The following is a 24,211-nucleotide window of genomic DNA, read 5'->3' as shown; positions in this document are numbered from 1 at the left end:
AATCTGCTAATCTCCTTGAGCTTTGAGTTGCTCATCCATAAGCTAAGTGTAAAAGGAGAATCTACAACATTTTGTCTTAAGAACTAAATCAAAGAACATGTATGTAATAATATAGCCTGGTACTGAAAACACAGTAACTATTAAATGCCAATTAGATGATGTATACACAAAATGCAAGATACAAAGTGGTTAAGTTTATAAGAGCTCAGTGTGCTCAATAAGAGCTAAATTAGCATGACTGATGTAAAAATACATAGCTGAGTCAGGTCATTGACATGAGTAAAAGAAAAAGTCTTATTTCTTTCAATATGACATCATTTTTATTCTATTTCCCCCATCATCTGAATTATTTCTCTGACATTGTGTGTCATGCTGTTTACCCAAAACAGTTCTCCAATGCAGAAAGTGCCAAGTCTTTCTACCAGCTAGACTTGGAGCTTGAATTTAGATAGACATTTTAAACTCATGAGGAGGAGTAGGAAGGCACTCTGTTTTGCTTAATGTGGCAACATAAATTGGGTTTCTGGCCATATTATGCCTTGGCAAGTTAGTTCCTGTAATAATGAAGAATGATTTTCAAATAGGTTATATAATCAAGGAGTCGTCCAACAGAAGGCTTTGCTATGACAACAAACCAGCCTATCCTGTGGTTTCACAAAGTTCATTTGCTTATTCACTTAGACTGCAGCTACAGAAACGTATTAAATGGAATTATCTAGAAAGAAATGCCAAATTTTATATTTGAAAAAGATTCTAGGCCTTGGGTTTCAACAACTCATAGCTGTTTTGAGACAAGCCATGTTCCTTTTCACTACTCTTTGCCCACATTCCTCATCCTACTCCTTGTTCTCGTAGTTAAGATGTTGGTGGAAAGGTTCTTGACAAATACTGCTCCAAGGGAGTAATCGCCTATGAGATGCCCGTTATAGTACTGGGCTTTGTACCAAGGCTAGAGAATGTTGAAGACCTCAGGAATTCCTCTTTTGCTTCATGAATGGGAAAGAGAGAAAATTATAAGTAAAAGGGCAGCTTGTTCTCATGATTTGCAGGCTTAATCAACGAGAGTGGTTTAGAAATTGCCATTGAGCTAAAAGAGCATTTTCCAAAGTATACTCTATAGATGGGTTATTAATTGTTATCACACCATAAAAGTGTTTCATGGTCAATCAGGTTTGGGAAATGAAGAGTTAACATCAAAGGGATCTTTTTTGTACAGAAAAATTAGTCTTTAAAGTGCTAATGTCTGCAGTAAATCTCTGAGAGAAGAATAGGAAAGACTTAATTTCCTAAACTTATTTGGCCTTGGAAACTTTATTTTGTGCTGCTTCTCATGGGATTGCTGCTCTTCTATGGAACATGCTTTTGGAAATGTCAATCTATGAGAATACACACATTATTTTCAGACATTGACATTTTGTACTCTTCCCACAAAAAATAAAGATAATTTAACTTTACTTTTCAAGTAAATTTGTTCCCCTTACATGAAGACATTCTGTTCAATCATATTATCATTGATTTACTGATTTTGATTTTATTTATTCACAGAAGAAATGATTCCCACTGATCCACCCACTTTTGCCACCCTAGGATGCAATTTTCTGGAGAGAAGATTAGTGGCAAGTGTCCATTTATGGATACAAACCAGTGTGGATTCAGTTGTCCCACCAGTAACTGAACCTCTGACAATAGTTTTTTCATTTGCACGTTCTAAATCAGCCATGACAATGAGATGTTTAGGCTCCACATTGACCTGGTTTAGGCTTCACATTGACTCTACCAGGATGGAGCTCCTGTCAGGGTTTTTGTTTGAAAAAAGTGGTTAAAAGACATGTTGGAAATCATTACTCTAAGGAGCCAGATTACTGAGACAGGTCTTGTACACTTCTCCTATTCAAGGAGGGCATGGCTAAGTAGTCATTCTACAGATAAGAAACTGGCATAAAAGTGAAGTTCTTTGTTCAAAAATAATAATAATAATAAAGGGAGAAGCAGAAATTAGAATTTTTTTGGCTCCACGATTAGGGCACTTTAAGTAAAGGACAATGCTTCCTGTCTTACTAAATTATCAGATTGACATTCCTTAGGTTCCGTCCCTAAATTATCCCTTAAACCAAGCAGCCAACATTTACTGAGCATTTACTATGTTCCAGGCTCTTCTCTAGGTTCTTGGGTTGCAAGAGTGAACAAAATCCTTGCTATGGAGATGGTAATTCATCAAGAAGCAAGTAAATAAATAATCTTATGTCAAAGTTAAACTTTGTTCTGATTTTCTTTGAGTGATCTTCCTGGTGTACCAGATGATTTTCTGGTCGCAGGTCTTCTGTATCACCTGTTTCCATTCCAATTTGAAAGTTCTCAAGGTGCATTTCATACCAACTAACTGCTGTTTGGTAATATTGTCCTTTCTAGCTGGGTCCAGTTTCACTCTCTAAGGCTCAGGTCAGGGCTATTCTCCTGAAGGTCACTGAACTGTGAACACAACCAATATCACCGTGAATCTTGCCTGTTTTAAATCCCACACTAAATCAATCTCTAGATTCCACCCTCCAGTCTATCCATCCTTTCATTCTGTCTTTTAATCATCTCTTCAACTAAGCCATCAGCCTCTGTCAGTTCATCCTGGATTCCCCACAGTTGTCACTCTCATTAACTCTCTCTCCCATTCTTTTCTTCCTTCTAATAATCTCAGGAAAGGGAAATTATCTCATTCTTCAGCCTGATTCTACTCTTCTTTGCCTGCTTTTCTCTCTGAAACTGATAAAGCACCTCCTTTCTTCACAACTCTACCTGTATATGTTTTTTCCTCCCCTCCTCAGGAATCACCATAATGTGCTTTTTTTCAAAAAACCATATCTACAAGGTATTGTTTAACCCAGGACAACTGCAGTGCAACTTTTCCAACTAGAGGCAGGCTTGGTGAGCAGAGATCTACTATAATTTGTGCATGAGGCATTTGTTATAGTTCCAAATAATGCAAGTCTTTAAAATTAAGACCTCTTCAATTAATAGGCAAAACAAAAGACATTGTTTCTTATCTAAATCTCCTCTGTTGTTTCTGAATATTCACTCTCAGATCTGTTTTCATGCTATTTTTGTTCTTATAAGCTGCTTGTGATACATTTGTAAATGTCGCATGTGGGGCTTTAAGACCATGGGGGTCCCCTTTCCTAGAACAAGATGACGGTGCAGCTCATTCACCTTAAAGTGATAAGTCTCCCATTGCCTCCAGTGATCCTCATTTTAATAACACTGTTGAGTCAAACAGCAACTTCTACATTACAAAATATCAAATACATGACATGGATAGTACCATGTACTATCAATTAGCCATCTAATCACCCACATTCACCTTCATAAAGAAGCTGGCTTCTCACCATATTAGCTCTCACATTTGGAATTAATGAGGAGGATCATGTCAAGAGAAGATTTGGTTTTTCATTCTGGCACCACCCATGGTGTTCTAAGTATCCTTCTCTCAGAGGCTAAATTACAGGACAATCATGCCTTTAGGAATTTAATGTGTGTCTATGACTTCTTTGTACTTTGTAAAATGCAGGATATAGACAAGGAAAACTGTGTCAGTTTCACAAGTATGTATACATCTCAAAAGCTCTACTTTTCACACCAGGAAATAAGTCTCACCCAATATATGGAAGTAGTAATATTCCCAATCAACAAGAAAGACACAAATCAAAAGTTTGCCTCCTCCACCTACTTTCCTCTCCTGAATTTCTTATCTGGCCTTTTATTTTCCTCTCCTGAATTGCTTATCTGTCCTTTTACCAAGCCACAAATCTAAGAGACAATTTTAATTTTTCTCTATTTCTCTTCATGATCACACTGGTGCTTGTTACTATAAGGGGGTCCTGTATTGTACTCCTGGCCAATGGTTCTTTGCACTTACTTAAAGTTTGTAGGGAATTGCTAAAGAAGAGTAAAATTGCACTCATTTTAATATGGAATACCAGTTGGAGCGATTACGACTTGAAGCAGGGAAACTGGGCTAGAGGCTGTTGCCAGGGAACTGAAGAGAAAGATGGTGACCTGCACTAAAGCAGTAGATAGGATGAACGTGTTTGAAAAGATCCCAAAATGCAGATGGAATCAGAGAGTCCTAGAGACTAGAAGCTTGGAATGAAGAAGTGAGTAGAATTGAGAAGGATCGCTACTTTCTTATTCATACAATTCATGGATAATTGTGCAAGACACTGATATGAGAAATGCAAGAAAATGGACAGAGAAAATAATAAATTTAGATTTGCCAATGTGGTGGTGTGGTGAGGATACAGTTGTAAAAAATCAGAATTCCATGTTTTTTTTAACTCATTAGATCACAAGCCACCATCATTAATAATAATAAACCTAAACAAAAATAAACAATTTTGTGATGTGCCAAAGATGCATAGCTATCTAAAAAAAAATTCTTATCTGAAAGGGTTTAGCATTAGGTAAGGTTGTTAAGATGTGTATATATGTAAATGAAAATACATAGAAATACACAGAATGTCAAATGGGTAGTTTGGGTAATACATTTCCTAAGCACTCAAAACCTACCTTTTCAGCTGTATTTCCACTCCCTAAGAGGCTTTATGCTCCAGCTAACTTAAACTATTATATTCATTATTCTTTAGTTATCCTAAGTTTTCCTAGATCCACATGTTGTTTTTATTTGCTTTCTCTGACTAGGAGGTCTTTGCTTTTCAAGACCCTATTCAAGTTTTCAAATTTTATCTCAAAATATAATACCCTCCCTGATCTCCCAATCAAAAATTATGTAACCCTCTTATAAGGCTCTACATTTTTGCAATTTCATTGAACATTTTACCCAGTCTGCATTTGAGTTATTTTGCAACATCTTATATCGTGTATGCCCTTCCCCACTCAGATGCTCAGCTTCTTATACTGGAACCATATCTCATCCAGCTCATATTTAAATTTCATGTAGTGCCTCAGCACTTAATGCATGTGTGTATATGATTCTAATTTACTGAGTGAACTTGAAATAAATCAGAAACAATGAATAATGATCAACATATAAAATGACATTTGAAAATTATAATTTATATTCTTAATTTCCTGTTATACCATATGTAAATTGAATAGAATTTACTCTTTTGGTGATAAGTATAATAGGCATACATTGTAGACAGTAATTTATATCTGGTAAAATCTGTAAATACTTTTTTTAACTTTTCTTTGATTTTTTTAAATATGTGAGTATATATTTTATTTATTTTAATTTTTTTCTTTTTAAAAAATAAGATTTTTACACCTATTGACCTGTCCTCTAAGTTTCCTCCCTTCACACCCCACCCACCAACAGGGCTTGCTGTTTGTTGTTCCCCTCTCTGTGTTCATGTGTTCTCATTGTTCAACTCCCACTTATGAACGAGAATATGTGGTGTTTGGTTTTCTGTTCCTGTGTTAGTTTGCTGAGGATGATGACTTTCAGCTTCATCCTTTGCAGGGATATGAGCTCATTCCTTTTTTTGGCTGCATAGTATTCCACGGTGTATATGTACCACATTTTCTTTATACAGTTTGTCTTTGATGGGCATTTTGGTTGGTTCCATGACATTGTTATTGTAAATAGTGCTGCAGTAAACATACATGTGCATGTGTCTTTATAGTTGAATGATTTGTATTCCTTTGGATATATACCCAGTAATGGGATTGCTGGGTCAAATGGTATTTCTAGATCCTTGAGGAATTGCCATACTATCTTCTACAATGGTTGAGCTAATTTACATTCCCACCAACAGTGTAAAAGCATTCCTATTTCTCCACAGCCTCTAGCATCTATGGTTTCTTGACTTTTTAATAATCACCATTCTGACTGGTGTGACATGCATGGTATCTCATTGTAGTTTTGATTTGCATTTCCATAAGGATCAGTGATGTTGAGCTTTTTTTCATATGTTTGTTGACTGTGTAAATGTCTTCTTTTGAGAAGTGTCTAGATCCTTTGCCCACTTTTTGATGGGGTGGTTTGTTTTCTTCTTGTAAATTTGTTTAAATTTCTTGTAAATTTTGGATATTAGACCTTTGTCAGGTAGATTGCAAAAATTTTCTACCATTCTGTAGATTGCTGGTTCACTCTGATGATAGTTTATTTTGCTGTGTGGCAGTTCTTTAGTTTAATTAGCTCCCATTTGTCTATTTTGGCTTTTGTTGCAATTGCTTTTGGCATTTTTGTCATGAAGTCTTTGCCAGTGCCTATGTCCTGAATGGTATTACCTAGGTTTTCTTCTAGAGTTTTTATGGTTTGGGGTTTTTATTTAAGAATTTACTCTATCTTGAGTTAATTTTTGTATAAGGTGTAAGGAAGAGGTCCATTTTTAGTTTTCTGCATATGGCTACTACTTTTCCCAACACTATTTATTGAATAGGAAATCCTTTCCCCATTGCTTGTTTTTGTCAAGTTTGCTGAAGATCAGATAGTTGTAGATGTGTGGTGTTATTTTTGAGGTCTCTGTTCTGTTCCATTCCATTGGTGTATATGTCTGTTTTGGTACCAGTGCCATGCTGTTTTGGTTACTGTAACCTTGTAGTATAGTTTGAAGTCAGGTAGTGTGATGCCTCCAGCTTTGTTCTTTTTGCTTAGGATTATCTTGGCTATATGGGTTCTTTTTTGATTCCATATGAAATTTAAAGTAGTTTTTTCTAATTCTATGAAAAATGTCAGTGGTAGTTTGATGGGAATAGCATAGAATCTATAAATTACTTTGAGCAGTATGGCCATTTTCATGATACTGATTCTTCCTATCCATGAGGATGGAATATTTTTCCATTTGTTTGTGTAATCTCTTATTTCCTTGAGCAGTGATTTGTAGTTCTCCTTGAAGTGGTCCTTCGTATCCCTCATTAGCTGTATCCCTGGGTGTTTTATTCTCTTTGTAATGATTGTGAATTGGCTCTCTGCTTGTCTATTGTTGGATTAAAGGAATGCTTGCAATTTTCACACATTGATTATGTATCCTGAGACTTTGCTGAAGTTACTTATCAGCTTAAGGAGTTTTGGGGCTGAGATGATGGGGTATTCTAAATATAAAATGTCTGCAAACACAGACAATTTGACTTCCTCTATTCCTATTTGAATACCCTTCATTTATTTATCTTGCCTGATTATTGCCCTGGCCGGAACTTCCAATACCATGTTGAACAGGAGCAGTGAGAGAGGGTATTCTTGTCTATGTTGGTTTTCAAAGGGAATGCTTTCAGTTTTCCCCATTCAATATGATATTGGCTGTGGGTTTGTCATAAATAGCTCTTATTTTGAGATATGTTCCATCAATACCTAGTCTATTGAGAGTTTTTAACATGAAGGTATGTTGACTTTTATCAAAGGCCTTTTCTGCATCTATTGAGATAATCATGTGGTTTTTGTCTTTGGTTCTGTTTATGTGATGGATTACATTTATTGATTTGCATATGTTGAACCAGACTTGCATCTCAGGATGAAGCCAACTTGATCATGGTAGATATGTTTTTTGATGTCCTGCTGGGTTCAGTTTGCCAATATTTTATTGAGGATTTTCACATCAATGCTCTTCAGGGATATTGGTCTGAAGTCTTCTTCTTTTGTTGTGTCTCTGCCCAGATTTGGTATCAGGATGATGCTGGCTTCATAAAATGAGCTAGAAAGGAGTCCCTCGTTTTCAATTCTTTGGAATAGTTTCAGAAGAAATGGTACCAACTCTTCTTTGTATCTCTTGTAGAATTCAGCTGTGGATCCATTTGGTCCTGGGCATTTTTTGGTTCATAGGCCATTAATTACTGCCTCAATTTCAGAACTTGCTACTGGTCTATTCAGGGCTTCAGCTTCTTCCTAGTTTAGTCTTGGGAGGGTACCAGGAATTTTTCCATTTCTTCTAGATTTTCTAGTTTATTTGTGTAGAGGTGTTTACAGTATTCTCTGATGGTAGTTTGTATTTTTGTGGCGTCAGTGGTGATACCCCCTTTTTCATATTTTATTGTGTCTATTTGAATCTTCTCTCTTTCCTTCTTTATTAGTCTAGCTAGTGGTCTATCTATTTTATTAATTTTTTCAAAAAACCAGCTCCTGGTTTCATTGATTTTTTGGAGGGTTGTTTGAATTTCTATGTCCATCAATTCTGCTCTGCTCTTCGTTATTTCTTGTTTTCTGCTAGCTTTTGGATTAGTTTGCTTTTGCCTCTCTAGCTCTTTTAATTGTGATGTTAGGGTGTCGATTTGAGATCTTTGCAACTTTGTGATGTGTGCATTTAGTACTATAAATTTCCCTCTTAACACTGCTTTAGCTGTGTCACAGAGATTCTAGTACATTGTCTCTTTATTCTCATCGGTTTCCAAGAACTTCTTGATTTCTGCCTGAATTCCTTTATTTACCCAGGAGTCACTTGGAAGCAGGTTGTTCAATTTCCATGTAATTGTGTGGTTTTGAATGTGTTTCTTAATCCTGAGGTCTAATTTGATTGCATTGTGGTCTGAGAGACTCTTTGTTATGATTTTAGTTCTTTTGCATTTGCTGAGGAGTATTTTACTTCCAATTATGTGGTTGATTTTAGAACTAGTTCCATGTGGCACTGAGAAGAATGTATATTCTGTTGATTTGGGTTGGAGAATTCTGTAGATGTCTATTAGGTCCACTTGATACACAGGTGAATTAAAGCCTTGAATATCCTTGCTAATTTTCTGTCTCATTGATCTCTCTAATATTGATAGTAGAGTATTAAAGTCTCCCACTATTATTGTGTGGGAGTCTAAGTGTCTTTGTAGGTCTCTGATAACTTGTTTTATGAATCTGGGTGTTCCTGTATTGGGTGTATATATATTTAGAGGAGTTAGCTCTTGTTGAATTATTCCCTTTACCGTTATGTAAGGCCCTTCCTTCTTTGTCTCTCTTTTTTTTTTATCTTGTTGGTTTAAAGTCTGTTTTGTCAGAGACTAGGATTGTAACCCCTGCTTTTTTTGTTTTGTTTGTTTGTTTTGTTTTGTTTTGTTTTGTTTTCCATTTGTTGGGTAAATTTTCCTCCATCCCTTTATTTTGAACCTATGTGTGTCTTTGCACATGAAATGGATCTCCTGAATATAGCACATCAGTGGGTCTTGATTTTTTACCCAATTTGCCAGTCTGTGTCTTTTAATTGGGGCATTTAGCCCATTTACATTTAAGGTTAGCATTCTTACGTGTGAATTTGATCCATCATCATGATGCTATCTGGTTATTTTGCACAACAGTTGATGCAGTTTCTTCATAGTGCCGTTGGTCTTTATATTTTGGTGTGTTTTTGCAGTGGCTGGTACTGGTTTTTCCTTTCCATATTTAGTGCTTCTTTCAGGAGCTTTTGCAAGGCAAGCCTAGTGGTAATAAAATCTCTCAGCATTTGCTTGCCTGGAAACGATTTTATATCTCCTTCGCTTATGAAGCTTAGTTTGGCCGAATGTTAAATTCTGAGTTGAAAATTCTTTTATTTAAGAATGTTGAAATTGGCCCCCAATCTCCTCTGCCTTGCAGAGTTTCTGTTGAGAGGTCTGCTGTTAGTCTGATGGGCTTTGCTTTGTAGGTTACTTTGCCTTTCTCTCTGGCTGCCCTTAATATTTTTTCATTCATTTCAACCTTGGAGAATCTGATGATTATGTGTCTTGGAGTTGATCTTCTCATGAAATATCTTAGTGGTGTTCTCTGTATTTCCTGAATTTGCATGTTGGCCAGTCTTGCTAGGTTGAGGAAGTTCTCCTGGATAAAGGATAGGTAAATTCTATAGGTAATATAATGGATGTAGTACAAGAGGAAATTATCAGTTAAGATGCAATCATAACCACTCACCCCTAGTTGGAATGTAGATTTCACACAAATCCCACTGATGAAAAGAAATATATGTATATTTCAAATGTTTAACCCTTTGTTATCTTTTCTGGCATAAAATTATCTGCAGAGCCATGAAAAACTGTTTGATATTTGTGACTAAGCAGACTGTTTGGGTGATTATGCTCTTGAGTATGAATGGTGAGCTGTTAAATGAAATATTCAGTCATTGCTATGGAAGAAATTTGTTCTTACTAGCAACTTGAAGCTTAAAGAAACATTTATAGGAAAGAAAATTACTCAAAGCTTTAAATAAGGCTACTTTTAGAGTTGGCCTTAGACTACCTAGAGGGCATGATGATTAATCTTTCGCAAATTATAGATTTTATTTGTTTATGTCCAGTGAGGTGACTTCTTGGTAGACGTCTTCATTGCAATTTTCAGCAGCTGTATTGATGACACTTGTTAATTGAAGCTGACATGATTTGCTCTTGCTCTCTTGGAATGTCTTTATTTCTGTCCTAATATGCAAAGGCAGTTCCAGAATTTCTTAATAGGAGGGTCTCAAGTATAACAATCTGGTTGACAGGAAAAGCAATGGAATCTTCACTGCATTTGCATCACAAGCATACTGTTCTTTCCTACGTGTGTTTTTTAGGGTGTCTTGGGATGTCGATCCTCTTTAAGTTATGTAGAAAAAAATGAAAATGAAACGCCATAGCCAATATTAGAGATATATTAATTTTAGTCTTTGTTGCTTTTATATTTTTCTAGGACAAAGAGATCTTCAAAAACCAAAAATGAGGTTCGCATTTACATGCCGGTGCTTCGCACTGTTTCTGCTTCTAAATGTAAGTAAAACAAAATTATTCAAAGCCATGCTAATGAAGAATGTTGAATAAGGAGGAATGTTCTGAGTGTGATTGAATTAGTATTTGCAAGGGTAGGCATTGGTCTCCAGAAGCCAAAACTAAGTTCCTCAAAGCCATTATTTTGCTTAATATTTTGTTAACAAATCTCTCCTCTGAACGGTCTCTAATTTAAATTAGTGTTTATAGTCTACCCAGAAATTTGAGCTTTGTTTACAAAACTTTAGCATTAATTTGAGACATCTCCATATTATCTTAGAAATTAACGTAGATGGTAAATAATATTCTCAGGTAAAATGTTTTCATGTTGAAAAAACTATGTTTTGAATCATAGTTCAACACTATGATTTGAATGATAGTTTCTGGGCTGTTCAATCCTTTTAAAACATCTGGGCTGTTCAATCCTTTTAAAACATCTGAACTCTTTCAGTCTGGCATTTGATTTCAAATGTATTTTTCATCAAAAACTGACTACAGAATCTTCAAGTCTTTATATACCACTATTATTCTATAATTCTTTCTCCAACCTTTTAAATTATGTTTATGTAATTATATTTTGTTTTATTCCTAAAAGATTTAGCAAGTAATCGGAAATACAATCATCTTAGAAAATACTATCAATGCCTATTATTTGTGTCAACATTGTTAACCCACCATCACATCAGCTTCAATAGCACATGAAAGGGAGATGAGTAAATTTTACATAAATCAATGTGGGGCTGCCTTGCTTCTTATCCTTTCTATCACATCAGAGTAACATTTGCTAATGAATTACAGCTGGCTGCAAAGATCACTCAATATCTCATACTGTCGTACTGACCCACAAAAAGCTTGCATAGGGTTCCAGGATTTCCATTGTTTATTAATGTGTAGTATAGGCCTACAAGTCTGTCTAAACTGTTTGTCTTTATATTATTCAAGAAAAAATATTACTACTATTTCATAAATGTTAATTTAGTTTGTAAGGCAATTTTTATTTTGTAATACTGTACATCAAATAAATGGTTTAGGGGAATGACTATTAATGCAACCCTTTTGCACCTATTTGGACAATGAGTATAACTTACTTTATTGTCAGGTTGTCTTATCATTTTATCCTATTAAATATTTCTTTAGATAAATTACAGTAAAGTTTTCTAAAAGTAATTAGCATTTGGAAATGCAGGTTTCTTTATGTCATTGGAAATATAATAAAAACACTAAACAACACTACTGTGGAAACTAATAGAATATTTTAATTTGTCTGTAAATACCCAGGCCTTATGTGGTCTTCTATGGATATAAAAATATTGCTATATATTATTGATACTGTTATTTTTCATAGCTCAAATGAAATCCTAAGTGATCTAGTATATGTGAATACTTTTGAATAATCATGTTTCATAAATCAAATAATTATATTGAACATGACAGAAGAAAAACTAAAGAACTAAATACTAACAAAATTGTTTGAAGATTATCTAATTGCCTTTTTTATTACAAAGACTTTAGAAAATTTGTAGTGTGTTAAAAAAGTAAAGCAGGTCACTTTTATTCAAAACTTTTAGCTAATGTAGTCTATAATTTAAATATTGAAAAAAATGCACATCTTTGCATGAGCCATGGACAGAAACATTTTATGGCTTGTGGGCACCTCTTGACCAGCAAGCATAACTGAACAGGGCATTTAAATGGGTTTGTGCTCTCTTTGCTGTGACAGAGAGAAATTTGCTTCTCTCTCTGTATTTGGATTATATATTTGATTTGGAGGATTTGTCCATAAAACAAAATTTGATATGTCCATTTTCTTCAAAACATTTATTATGTGCACATGGACACTTCCCAGAGAAAAAAAATTTAATGACAATGTTCCTAACTAATCCAAAATATTACTTTTTAGACAATAGATTGTTGTGAAAATACACTAACTATCAAACTCTATCGATTTGATTTCCATATAGTTTTTAAAGTATCAGTTTGGGTCACCACCTTCAACTAACCTCTTTCCATTAGCCATAACCACCCACTCAATTCCTCTCCCTCCTGTGAGGTATACAGTAAGCTTAGAACAGTGGTTAGTATACAGTGAACTCTCAGAAAAAGATGCTAGTGATGATGCGGATGACCACAATGCCAATGGCAATAATGAAGACATAAAAAATTAGGTTCTTCAGAGCAGGTGTTATTGTTATGTGTTTACTTAGCTATGTTCACCTATTTGCTTTGAATTTATGATATATGAAGTTTTGTTGTTTATATAATGTAAATAGAATTACACAGTACACCAGCCAGGTGTCCGATCCTACCCCGGAAAACCAGGATTAACACTTTTTACAACAGTGTGCTTTGTCCTTTCTTATTTTGAAACGTATAAGTAACTGAAAAGCAAAAATAATTATATACATTATCAACATTAAGGATGGTGACATGAAAATCCCATTGGTTACATCAGTTTGTAGATTCTAGGTTTATATTCTTTTTAGAGCAGTTTTGCCTGTGGCAATCAACAGGAAGCTCTCCCTTCAGCACAGCAACTTGGGTCCACACACTCAGTGGGCTTGAACTATTGCAGAGATGGACCATTTCTCAAGGTTTCATGAGGAACAGCTCTGTAACTGTCTCTCTACTACTAGAAACTCTAACCCAAAAGCAACCTGACTGTCCTACATCACAGTAGGAATTGCATAAGCATATGACCATTTCAAATCAGATAGCTTTCTTGTGGACTCCATGATTAGTGTGGATAAAATCTAGAATGTAAGCTCCATGAGAGCAGGTGGCTTGCCAGTTTTGTTCACTGCTGAATTTGCAGAACCTAGAAGAGTGCCTGACATGTGAGAGGCACTCAAAGTATTTGTTGACTGAAAAAAACAATGATGCTTGGGCTGCTGACTACTGCTGTTGGTGGCAGCTTGGTGGTCGTATGTGTGGCGCCATTTACTTGAACCTTTAGGAGTGACATCACATATACGGCAGCTAAACTGTTACATAGGACAACAAGAGGTTTGTTTGTTTGTTTGTTTGTTTGTTTGTTTGTTGAAAAATAATGTAAGATGGTTTATATGCAAAACTTTGAAAACTGATTTTTTTTTCAGAAAAACAATATGCCCTTAATATTTCATTTCTATCTGGATGTGATCATATAATCATATATTTATTTAACCCCCTGAAATAAGTAGTACAGACTTAACACTTATAATAAGTAGGATATTTTAAGACTGTTACATTGCTTGGTAGTTTCATCCAATCATTACTGGTTTTATTTTGTCTCTGTATTGCTGAAAATAATACCACCTTCCCAGCAATTCTTATTTGTATAAAATTATCAGCAAAAGTTTAACATTTAATAAACTTCATGAAATTTGTATATGTGTTATTTTTAAGCAGTAGTAATTCCATGATTGGAATTTTATATGTATATATATTATATATATATAATCATACATATACATATATTTATATGTTTATATCTATCTATCTATCTATCTATCTATCTATCTATCTATCTATCCAGTCAGCCCTCTGTATCCATGGGTTGTACATCCATAGATTGAACCAATCTCAGATAGAAAATATTCAGGAAAAAATTGTATTGAAAACGTACAGACTATTTTCCTTTTTATTGTTTCCTAAATAATACAGTATAACAACTATTTACATCACATTTATATTGTACCAGTTATAAATAATCTAGAGATGATTTAAATAATACAGGAGGATGTACATAGGTTATATGCAAATACTACACCATTTTATATGAAGGACCTAAGCATCCTCAGATTTTGGTATCCACAGGAGGTCCTGCAACCAATCCCCTGAGTATACCAAGGGATGACTGTATACATAAACAGAATGTGCCAATGAGTATGTTATTTTAGGAAGAAGACCACTGAGACATTCATCTACTGCTGGGAAAATTCCATCTTCAGCACTCAAATATGAACCAGACCAGGAACTGATGCGGATTATTACTGCTCATCTGACAACAGAGGTTCTAATTTTTCATTCCTTCAGTGTTGAAACAATCTCTACTGAACCAGCTTCAAACAAATTCACTGGAGTTTGTTTCAATATTGCAAGAATGATAAGATGGAAGCTACCTTCATCAGCATGAATTATAACTACTCATATACAGATTGTCATATTTCCACTGTTACTGATGTTAAAACTGCATTAAAGCAAATAAAAATGTAATTGAAAATACAAGTGTAGGGTTTTCTACTTGATATCCTCAGACATACTATTTGCCTATGGTTTCCATGAATTTCCAACTAAAGCAGGAAAATCTCTTACTTGGTTGTCAGCCATTTAAAAAGAGAATTCAGAATGTTACTTTTGGGAAGAAAGCCAGCTTTAAACAAAATAGTTCTTAGTGTTTAGCATATCTAATACAAGTGACAGATAAGATTTATATATGACATAATATTCCATCTTTGAAATGGTCCAGAAATTAATAATATATCAAATGATCATTCTCATATTAACTGAAGATTTCAGAGCTACAAAAGAAGAATCTAAAATACATGTATAAGCTGAACCAATAATTAATATCTCTATTGTGAAGGCATCATGATCCATCCTTGCTTTGATGGTTACCTGATATGTAATTTAATTTTTAAAACATATATATTCATACAAATGTTCAGTAATAGACTAAAAAAAGAAACCTCAACATAGAATCCCTTCAAATTACCTTTTTTTTTTAAATTTTGCAAATCATGTTCCAATTCCATTAGGAATATCTAAGAATTTTATGACTGATGATTCTTTATTGTTCATAACTTCAGGTATCAGAAATGCATTTTATAGTGTTGGTCCATCTTGCCAGACAGTAAGCTCTATGAGAGCATGATCCACACTTATTTTATTCAACACTGTATCCTCAGTATCTGGCACAATGTTGGGCTCATCAAGTTTGATCAATATTTGCTGACTGATCTGAAGGCCAGTGGGGAAAGTGCCATATATCAAAAGGAATTGTGTTCAGCTGCATTGGTAAAGGATTTGCACAGTTTTAATCATTTTTGTGGGTTCATTACTTTCTCTTGTGACATAAATTCAAGAGACATTAAAATTAGAAATAAACAAAATGTTTAAAGAGCAGTGTCAACTTTATTCACAATTGGTGTCCATTTGAAGTTATCACAGTAATGTTATAATAATGTTAAGTATTCACCATCTTCTCTTTGCAAGCTATTTCCACTGGGATGGCTTGCTACCATCTCCAAATCTAACCCAAAATAGGACTTACTTACCAAGGGGAAGAAGCCCCCCTAAAAATGTTTTTCTTTCCCAGCATCTCCCCTTTCTTGGGAACTATATTTTTCCCCAAATATCTAGGCTAAATATCTGGACTATTTGACTATTACTGTTTCCCATTCCTTGTATTCAAATACGCCTTCATGTTTTTATTATTGAGAAAATGCTAAGAGTGGTACTTTCTTGTTCCAGCCAGGCCTTCAACTTCCTGCTGCCCCCACCCCACTCCACACCTGTAACCTGTGGACATCTGATGCCTGCTGCATGAATTTTACTAAAAATTCTCCTTTCACAACCTTCACTGATCAAAAATCTATAAAACATCTTTATCATATTACATTATGTTATATACCATGTTTTAACAATATTAGCTAAAATATTTTGAACCTTTCGTGTCCCTCACACTTTGTGTTTATTTTCTTGTTCATCCTCACAACATCATAGATGATAAATATTATTCTTTCTGCTCTTCTTATTTTACATTTCCTAGGTTGAGGAAACAGATCTAGTGAGAGGTTGCTAATCTGCTCAAAGTGACAAAACACGTCCTAACTTTTTTTGTTATCTGAAGATTCAGATAATGCAGAGTCTTGAAAGCAAAGTCCTGACCTTCTTACCCTCAAATATGCTCCCCTTCAGGCAAGATGATTTTCTCACAGTGGTTCATGCATGTCATTTCCAACCTCCTGACTTTTGTAGGAAAGGTCCCTCCATCCCAAAAAGCTTCTCAGCCCACCTTGTGCCTATGCAGAAACTACATACACTCAAGGTTCAATTCAAATTGTACCTTGTATCTGTAGCCATCCTGAATGTTTGTGCTCCCTACTCTCTCCAAACTCTGAATTTTGATTGGATTGTGTGCTGGACAGCTTAGCAGTTAGTGATGTGCTGTCATGTAGGACATACACACCGACATGCATGGAAAACAGTGAGGATTCACCATGAAGAGCCAGGAATATACATGTCAACTTAATAAGGATGAGTTTTGTTTAGAAACTAGCACATATAGAAGAGTACATAACACCACTTCTGCCATCAATACAACTGGAGAAACTTCATTCTTACAACTGAAGTTTCAACGGGTATGATAGAAATTAAACAGCATTCCTAAATTCAGAAAAAGGAAAGTCAATGCAGGCTGATGTTTTTAGGTTTCTCAAAAAAAAAAAAAGAAAAGAAAAAATCTCTATGTAGAACATGGATATTAAAAAGTCGCAGATTCCAACACCACTAAAAACACTGGTCATAGCCACAAAAGAAATTGAAATCTGTATAAACACAAGTTAGAAAGAGCAATGTGACACAGTGATCTTTTCAAACACCCACATTACCTTTGAAAAAGAGAGACTTGTGATGGTGATGATTAACTGAAACTGAAAAAAAACTATTGTCAATCTGTACCAAAATGCAAATGTGCTGAGATAAATATCTAAGAAATACATCGATTTTTCATTAGTGAAAATAAATTGCCCTGTACGGGTCATCTGCTGTTGAAACCAATTTAAGGAGATTATGGTCAATTATGAGGAGCATAAAACATATTTTGTTTGTTCCATGGAATAGATGGGATAAATTTCTAGCAGTGTACACAGCACCAATAAAATTTAGCTGAAAGAATCAAATAAAAAAGCATATTTATTGAACTATGTCTATTTTTAATAACATGATTCATGATTCTTCAGAGTAAGGCAAAGTTGATTTAATATTTTATTTTTTGGGAATTAGATTATTTGTTTTGTTTACTTCTAAACTTTAGAATCATAATACAGTTAAAACAATTCTAGCTGATAAAGAGGTGTATGAGTGTGTGTAGGTGTTATCCATTTTCAATAGTAAATGCAAATATAAAATGTGCAGGTAGAATTTGTAGATAAATGTAAAAACATTTTTAGTTATATATACGAAAAAATATTGTACATAGAGACCATGAATAAATATTGCTTAGAGAGCAAAAACAAATGTTTTCAAATTTTTTCGTTGTCTCATTTGTTTGTGCTCACCCATTCCTCCTATCTATAAGTAACTGATTTTTCTTTTTAATACAGCACCCAATCCCAATTCTTCCTGCCTTTTCAAATCAAACCTATCCAACAATAGAGCCCGAGCCATTTCTTTACATCGTAGGACGAAAGAAGATGATGGATGCACAGTACAAATGCTATGACCGGATGCAGCAGTTACCCCCATACCAAGGAGAAGGTAAAGAGAAGGATATATATGAACGTATGTTTGAAACACCATTAAAGACACTTTCTTTTGTGGTTAAATATGTGTTGAATAATTTTAATTTAATATGCCAGCAGTTTTCACACTATGGTATGTTTGTGTATTTCACGCAGTGCATATGCCTAATTTCTTTGCCCAAGTTCATCTGACTGCAGTTTGACTAACATCTGCCCTCATGATAAAATGACTGCAATAATTCAGTATTCACACCTGGGGAGCAGGAACAATACCGGACCGAGTGGGGAAGGGGATGTAGAAAATGACAGGAAAGGGAATTGGAAAATAATGGGCAGAGAATTTGACTGAGGTGGATGCTATCAAACCCTATCTTGCTTGGATTAATTAGGTAGTATCTTCCCTTTAACTGTCAACTGGTTGGCAACCCATACTATTCTTCCACACTTTCTGGCCCCACTTTCCAGGAGAATTACAAAATGATACCTCTTAGCCAGACATTGCTTACCTATCAGCTTCTCCAGAATGGCTGTATGTGACTGCCCAGATATTTTCCAGTCTAAACATATTCTATTAGCTGTAGAGGACCCATAGAAAGCAAAAGGGGAGATGTGATGGGCAAGCTCATTGCAACATCCCTTTAAATTTTCCTATTTGTCCCCTGAGGCATTTGAAAAGATTTAATAAGATCTTTTGCAATCTCATATATATTTGAGACAGGATCTCCCTCTCTCACCCAGAACGATCCTCCCACTTTAGCCTCCTGAGCAGTTGGGACTACAGGTGCATACCACCATGCCTGGCAAATTTTTGTATTTTTTTGTAGAGCATGTATTTTTTTTTGTAGAGCATGTTGTCCATGCTGGTCTCCAACTCCTGGGCTCAAGAAAGCCTCCCAAAGTGCTAGGATTACAGGTGTGAGACACTGTGTCTGGTCTACTGCCAGGTACATTTTAAGACAAGCCAACTTGGTAGGAAAAAAATGGTTAAATATACTCTGTTACTGCACATTCTTTGCTTTCAAATAATTCAAGTTTTAGTTTGTAGTTCTTATTTTTAGCATTTTCCTTTAAACAAAAACATCAAGTCAACTGAAAGGCAGATACATGTTATTCTTCTGTCTGCAGTAATTTCAGTGTTTATCAAGAACTGAACAGGCATTAGATATAACTCTGACCGAAGGAGAAACAATTTCGTTGAAGCCAATGAGACAATAAAAACACAGTACTGATATTTTCGGGGGGTTTCTGATAACTCTTTTCATTTTTTAAATAATTTTTGAGAGCTTTCTTGAAAGCCTGAATCTGATTCTTTTGAATACATACCTTTATAGAGGTAAATCTTCATGGTTTTGTGTAGGTTTTTGTTTGTTTGTTTGTTTTGTTTTGTTTTGTTTTGTTTTGTTGAGAGAGAGAGGGTCTTGCAGTCTTTGGGGCATTTGCTTTTTTGATAAGCTCAACTTTGGAACCTTTTACAAAGTAGAAATAGAGCCCTGCTTGTCATCCAATGAGATAATTTGGTCACAGATATGCTAAGGCTATTTGAAACTGTATTTCCAAAATCAATGACTTTGGCTCATTTGAAAAGTAGGTGGTTATGACTGGTGTAGTGAGCCCAGCTCCATGTAATACGGTCTTGAGATCAATCTTCTCATTTAGTTAAATCCACAAGGCTTCAATATTAATTTCCTTCTAAATGGCCAGGTCCATATTGCAATCGCACCTGGGATGGATGGCTGTGCTGGGATGACACACCGGCTGGAGTACTGTCCTATCAGTTCTGCCCAGATTATTTTCCAGATTTTGATCCATCAGGTAGAGTGCTTATTTTCATTTTATGCTCTTGCTATGAATTAGAGTTTTCATGGTTTTGAGAAGAAAATCCGATACAAAATGTACCTACCTAATCATACTCCACATTTCAGCAGCTTCTGAAGCATTTCCTTAATTGAAATACTGCTTAGTTGTACAAATATTACAAGCTGTCCTTTTTTTAAGGCATATTGCTGGTCAGTTATATGTGTTGGTATTAAATTCTGGTTTATAAACATAGCTTTTCTAAAACTCTGTGAATAGTTTTATTTAAATGTGAGTTTTAAACATATTTCAATTGTCTCACTGAAAAGGGGGTAGAAATCTTAATTATGAAGGAGACCCAGATGCTGAAACTAAATGGATTACCTATGGGCACAACATATAGGTTGTTAATGGGTGAAATTTGTTCCTGAGAGTAAAGTGAGCCTGAGCCTACAGGGGTTAAGTGGCTTTAGAATCCCAATTAAAGAAGAAAAATGAATCTACCCCTGAAACAATGTTTGAAAAATGCTTTTTGTGCTTCCTTCAAGAGTAAAAGATCTAATTTGTCCCTGAAAACAAAATTTCACCTCAGTAAGGCAGAGATAATGTAAGTGGGATTGCAGAGGACCTCTTTTAAAACCAGTGCAGGCTAGCCACTTCTGGGAATTCCCATTGTGATGGAAAAGTTGGGATGTGAAGAAAGAAAGGGCTTTGTGCTGTGCGCTAAATCGGCTACATTCCTGGAATCTCTAACTAAATGCTATTTGATGATAATCCTTCAGGACCTTATTGACTCTTCCCAATGAATGATGCTTCATTAATCTTTATTTGACAACTACATTAGAAGTAACTTGATTGGCACAAAGAGCTGTTGTGCAGTTGAGGATACTAGGCCAGTTCCAAAGTAACAATGCGGCTCTTGCCAAAGTGGATATAAATATTGACTACAAGGCAAGATTTTGATCAACAAATCAGAGATTTCCAGGCATCGATCCATCTTTTCAGCCTGGTTCTTATACAGAAACCTCTCAGCTGCAGGACAAATTCACTTTAAAATGTGTCTGAAATATATACATATATTCCAAACTTAAATTATAAATACACACACACACACACACACACACACACACACACACAACACATTAATGAAATGCCAGAGGTTTCACTTTGGAAAAAGTCCTTGGTAAAAGACAGATAGTGAAAGAACTGTATTGAAATTCAAAAGAGGCTGACATTCTGAAGGAATATGCGGGAATGTAAAAAGCAAAATTTAACAAGAAAGCATTTACAGCCCCACACTTGAAGCCAAACAAACAACTTTAATGGCACAGAGCCAAGATGGTCCAAATATGGTTTGGGACAGTGATTCTCAACCCAGATGCCCTTTCACAAAATGAAAAAAAAAAATGGTGAGCTTTTAAAAAATGCAGATGCCTGACCCTGTCCAGATCAATAGAATTTGAATCTCTAGGGACAGGACCTCAGAATCTTCAAGTAGTTCCCCCATGTGAATCTGGAGTAAGAGAAGCACATCGTACTTTTCACAGGTCAGTCCACACATAGAGTATTTTAGAGAAATATCAATCATCAAAGCACATGTGGAGAGTCTCCAGGCTGTGAGCGGACAAGCTGTGGGGAGTGAGTAATGGAGGATGTTTGGTTTGTAAAGGGAAGACCCAGAGTAAACATAATCCTTTCTTCAAATATTGAAAGACTCATCAGGTGAAGGAGAACAAATTCTTGATAGTTGTAACAGTTAAAACCAAGAAATGACTCGATCCAGACTTAAGTTAAAACAAAACAAAAAATACCGTTTCCTATAGCCTCGTTCATGAATGGAATGACCTTTAAGAGTAGCATCTCTCTGCATACAATATATTTTCCCATATCCAGCTACATAACTTCATTGAAACCAAATTATATTCATTTTATTTAAAAAAAACTACTTTCGGCAATCTGAAAAATATAAAATGTGGCCACTTTTAAAAATCGCAAGTAAACTTGGAAGGGTTGGTCATTGACAAATAATGTTAGCAAAATAATTGACAAATTTTCAACATCAATTTTTTGTGCTGATCAGTGCTAATCCTTTTTCACACGTTGTTAATGTCCAATAGAGATGCTTTAAATAGGGTTTGTCTGGTGGCTATCTCAGTAAATTTACAGTTATAAGTTTTCTTATTTAACTTTGTAACGGATTTACATGAAGCAGTAATGATCCTAATAGGTTGCTTGAAAACATCTTTTGCTTGAAAAAATATTTTTTCATACATTTTAAATAAAAATTAAACATACAAATAACTCTATAACCTGCAGTTTAAATCTTGCATTTAGTAAAATAATATCTGTTTCAGTCATACAATAAAAAATGATGAATTACACCTAAAAACTGCCAAGGAAAAAGGATTTTTGTACTAGCTCTTAGCAGATTGAGTAACCAAACCTACTAGCAGAAAATTGTTTTAAATATTATCAGATCTCAGTGATTTTTCAGCCAAATAAGGTTCCCTTTTTTTCAGTATGTTTTTTCCTTAGCCTTTAAAACAACAGCAATGTTCTTCAAATATTACCATATGATTCTGACTTCCACATCCTGTGCTAAAAAAGAAAATAACCATCTATAAAAGCATTATCTATAGGTACAGCAATGCTTTGCCTTTGTTAACATAGGAAAATGCTTCAAAAATATTTTCCCTGAGAAATTATCAAAGATTAAAATTTTGTGAAGATTCCAAATACACTTGCAAAATCTCCCTGCATATTATACCAATCTAGGCTTGCTATTTGATTTCTCAGACAATAAACACATCACATAAGTGCTTTGAAGAACTAGAGAATATCTGAATGATTGAGATTAAATTTGGCAAGTACATTCATTTTAATATTTGCTTGTTCATTATTTCTATGTTATTTAATTCAACCTGATTTTTTCTTTCAGTTGCTTGGCCAATTCAGAGGTTAGAATTTAAATATTATCTTGTAGCCAACAACATTATCTAAAATTCTTTAGGTCCCTGGAATGGAATATAGATAACCTTGATCATTTATGAGATTTCACCTTCTAGAGTCCCAGTACGAAATTAAAATATTGTTGACCGGTATTATAATACAATCCAGCTAAATTCTAATTTTAGTTAAGTGCCACTTTAGTTGTTTGCTAACAATATACTAGTTTCACAGTGTGTTTATCCTGCTGATAATAATGTCTTGATAAATATTATCTCACCATTCTGACCACTCTTTACTCCCAATATATATTGTGATTTCCCAGCCTCATGCACTTAACCCAGAATCTCAGATATATACTCAGTTAATAATTTAAGCAACATACAGAACAAAGAAGTTTTCTTATTTATTTCTAAGATAGAGCACTTGATGTAGGGTCTGGTAATGATAAGTTATCAAATATTATTTTAAAAAATTATGAAAATTGCTATCATGGCCTAATATTTTAGTATGAATTTCAGCAAAGATATTATGAGTCATCCCCATGAGAACTTATTATTTCTATCAAATTTGGAACTTTACTTTGTACTGATACATATACACTGGCTAAAAAATTAAAATTCAAAAAGCACCAAGGCTTTATCATATTGTAACCAGCACTGAACATATCACACAAAAATAATTGAAAAAACAATAAGCCTGATGAGAACCAGCAGACACCACAAAGCAAGCACTTGGAAGGTTCTTTCTCAGGGCCCAAACAAAATCTTCTTGTCCTTTTCCTCCAAAATATTTTAGTGTAAGCGGAACTCTTAACCTCAGTGAGCAACCCCAGAATCATTGACCTGCTGGTTGGAGGGACAGTAAGATGCCAGGCTTTCCTCCTCTTTGCTAAGCATCAATTTAAAAAAAAAAAAAAAGTGGGGGGCCAAACCAGTGTTATCTTTTATTTCTATGCCAAATCCAGTTTCCAGGTGCCATTTACATCGTCTTATTTTCTCACCTACATCTGCATCTTAACAATAAGGGCTTACCTGTTTTGTTTCCTCTGATCAGTTGGCACATTGCCACAGAAATAAGTGGCTTAATTAGTGCTTAATAGCTCTGCAATAGATTTGGAATGAAGTAGACTCGGATTTGATGCCTGACCTTACTAGATGCTAGTTATGGAAGGGAAATTTGCTTATATATAAAATGGGAAGAACAATATTCACTTCAAAGACTCATTATTAACGTTAAAGAAGATAATTCTACAAAGCGCTGAGCGGTGCCTGGCCCCCACATAGCGAAGGTGGAGATCTTTAATATGTCAGTCCAGCTGAGTTAGGAATTTCATTAACAAGCATCTATGAGATACTTTAAAAAGTAAACAGTAAAGGCTAAAGCCTGGATCC

The 24,211-nt window shown here is 34.9% G+C and overlaps 1 protein-coding gene across 1 annotated transcript in view; it reads left to right on the top strand.

The window, feature by feature from the left end:
- LOC105475513 (calcitonin receptor) overlaps positions 1 to 24,211 on the top strand; it is a 151,190-nt gene that overhangs the window by 78,749 nt on the left and 48,230 nt on the right. The window contains exons 3-5 of the mRNA XM_011730844.2: positions 10,562 to 10,638; positions 17,940 to 18,093; positions 19,779 to 19,889. Coding sequence (XP_011729146.2) covers positions 10,562 to 10,638; positions 17,940 to 18,093; positions 19,779 to 19,889 — 342 coding nt within the window. The remainder of the gene's footprint in view (positions 1 to 10,561; positions 10,639 to 17,939; positions 18,094 to 19,778; positions 19,890 to 24,211) is intronic.

Source organism: Macaca nemestrina, chromosome 4, assembly GCF_043159975.1.
Source record: "Macaca nemestrina isolate mMacNem1 chromosome 4, mMacNem.hap1, whole genome shotgun sequence".
NCBI lineage: Eukaryota > Metazoa > Chordata > Mammalia > Primates > Cercopithecidae > Macaca > Macaca nemestrina.
This window is presented reverse-complemented; position numbering and strand designations above follow the sequence as displayed.